Source organism: Fulmarus glacialis, unplaced genomic scaffold (assembly GCF_000690835.1).
Source record: "Fulmarus glacialis isolate BGI_N327 unplaced genomic scaffold, ASM69083v1 scaffold34822, whole genome shotgun sequence".
NCBI classification, from domain to species: Eukaryota; Metazoa; Chordata; class Aves; order Procellariiformes; family Procellariidae; genus Fulmarus; species Fulmarus glacialis.
In genome coordinates this window covers 662-2,471 of record NW_009196629.1, presented here as the reverse complement: position 1 = coordinate 2,471, position 1,810 = coordinate 662, and the positions used below count along the sequence as shown (strand labels likewise).

Genomic DNA, 1,810 nt, shown 5'->3' with positions numbered 1-1,810 from the left:
CTCTATCCCCGTGAGGTTGGAGCAGGGGTTTCTCCAGTCGGCAGAGCCAGCACGCAGTGGGGCTCCCTGCAATAGCAGGACAGGGTGGTGGGAAGGGGCTGGGGCAGAGACCGCGGTGAGACCTCGCTGCCCTGCCCTGTCTGCGCTGGGGCTGCTCCATCCCCCCCCGCAGCCACCGTCTGTCTCTCCCTCCAGCATCTGTCACCCGTCTCCCCATCAAGTGGATGTCACCCGAGTCCATCAACTTCCGCCGCTTCACGACGGCCAGCGACGTCTGGATGTTCGGTGCGTGGTGGGACGGGGCCGGAGCAAGGTCCTGGGCATTGTCCGCCTCCCGTGGCGTCATCTTAATGCACAGGGACAAATCCTGCTCTGGAGCAGAAGGGTTATCCTGGCCTTGCCCTTGGGGAAAGGGCTCCTGGGGCAGAGGTTCTTGCAATTCAACCATCATGAAGTGCTTCCTCCTCCTCCAGTGAATTCGGGACATTCAAGGGGCTGAGTTAAACTCTACCCCCTGCAAATATCCATCTCCCTCCCTGTCAGCCCATCCTGGTGTCACACGGCAAAGCGTGGCACTGTCACTAGGTCCCCAAAAACCCAAGCGAGGAGCCGGTCCCCCAGCTCTAGCATCAAGTTGAGGTTGCTCACATTGCTCCCACAGCCGTGTGCATGTGGGAGATCCTGAGCTACGGCAAGCAGCCCTTCTTCTGGCTGGAGAACAAGGACGTGATCGGGGTGCTGGAGAGGGGCGACCGCCTGCCCAAGCCCGACCTCTGTCCCCCCATCCTCTACACCCTCATGACGCGCTGCTGGGACTACGACCCCAGCGAAAGGCCCAAGTTCAAGGACTTGGTTTGCAGCTTGAGGTGAGCGGGGAGGCGGGGGACTGATGGTGGGCTGGGGGGTCCATGGTTTGATGGAGGGGTGGGCGAGCGGGTGAAGGAACTCTTATGAAGAGCGGCTGAGGGAACTGGGGCTGTTCAGCCTGGAGAAGAGGAGGCTGAGGGGAGACCTCATCGCGCTCTACAACTACCTGAAAGGAGGTTGTAGCGAGGTGGGGGTTGGTCTCTTCTCCCAAGTAACCAGCGATAGGACGAGAGGAAATGGCCTCAAGTTGTGCCAAGGGAGGTTTAGACTGGACATTAGGAAAAATTTCTTTACTGCAAGAGTGGTCAGGCCTTGGAACAGGCTGCCCAGGGAAGTGGTGGAGTCACCATCCCTGGAAGTATTTAAAAGACGTGTAGATGAGGCGCTTAGGGACATGGTTTAGTGGGCATGGGGGTGTTGGGTTGACGGTTGGACTCGATGATCTTAGAGGTCTTTTCCAACCTTAATGAATCTATGTTTCTATGATAAGGAGAAAAATAAAGCCGTGCAAGGTTTTGGGTCTGGAGTTTTCTGGCTGAGTCCGAACTCAAAGGATCATTTGAGACCATTTGAGCCCACCTGCCCCCGAGGGGGTGGTGGGGTGCCTGGGCTGAAATGGAAATGCTTTGCTTCCCGGGGAGGGGTCTTGCAGGGGAGTCCTGACCCCACATCTCCCTGGGGGCGGACATGGCGATGCTGGTGTGGCCGGCCAGAACCATGCTCTGTCCTTCCAGTCCTTTCCCTTCCCTCTTCCCATCCCTCCTTGCTCCCTCGTGTTTTCCATGGCGCACCCAGCTCAAGCACCCCCATTGGGTGTCCCAGTGCTCCCTCCTGGGGCTGTCACCCTCCGTCTCCCCCTGCAGTGACATTTACCTGATGGAGAAGGAGCTGGCCAAGGAGCAGGAGAGGAACAACCGCCACCGGCCTCCCAAAATCATGGAGC

At 58.7% G+C, this 1,810-nt stretch overlaps 1 protein-coding gene across 1 annotated transcript in view; it reads left to right on the top strand.

The window, feature by feature from the left end:
* The window catches only part of LOC104072722 (protein-tyrosine kinase 2-beta-like), a gene marked incomplete at both ends in the record, with an annotated part of 4,190 nt that overhangs the window by 2,142 nt on the left and 238 nt on the right, over positions 1 to 1,810 (top strand). The window contains 3 exons of the mRNA XM_009572262.1: positions 191 to 285; positions 662 to 866; positions 1,731 to 1,810. Coding sequence (XP_009570557.1) covers positions 191 to 285; positions 662 to 866; positions 1,731 to 1,810 — 380 coding nt within the window. The remainder of the gene's footprint in view (positions 1 to 190; positions 286 to 661; positions 867 to 1,730) is intronic.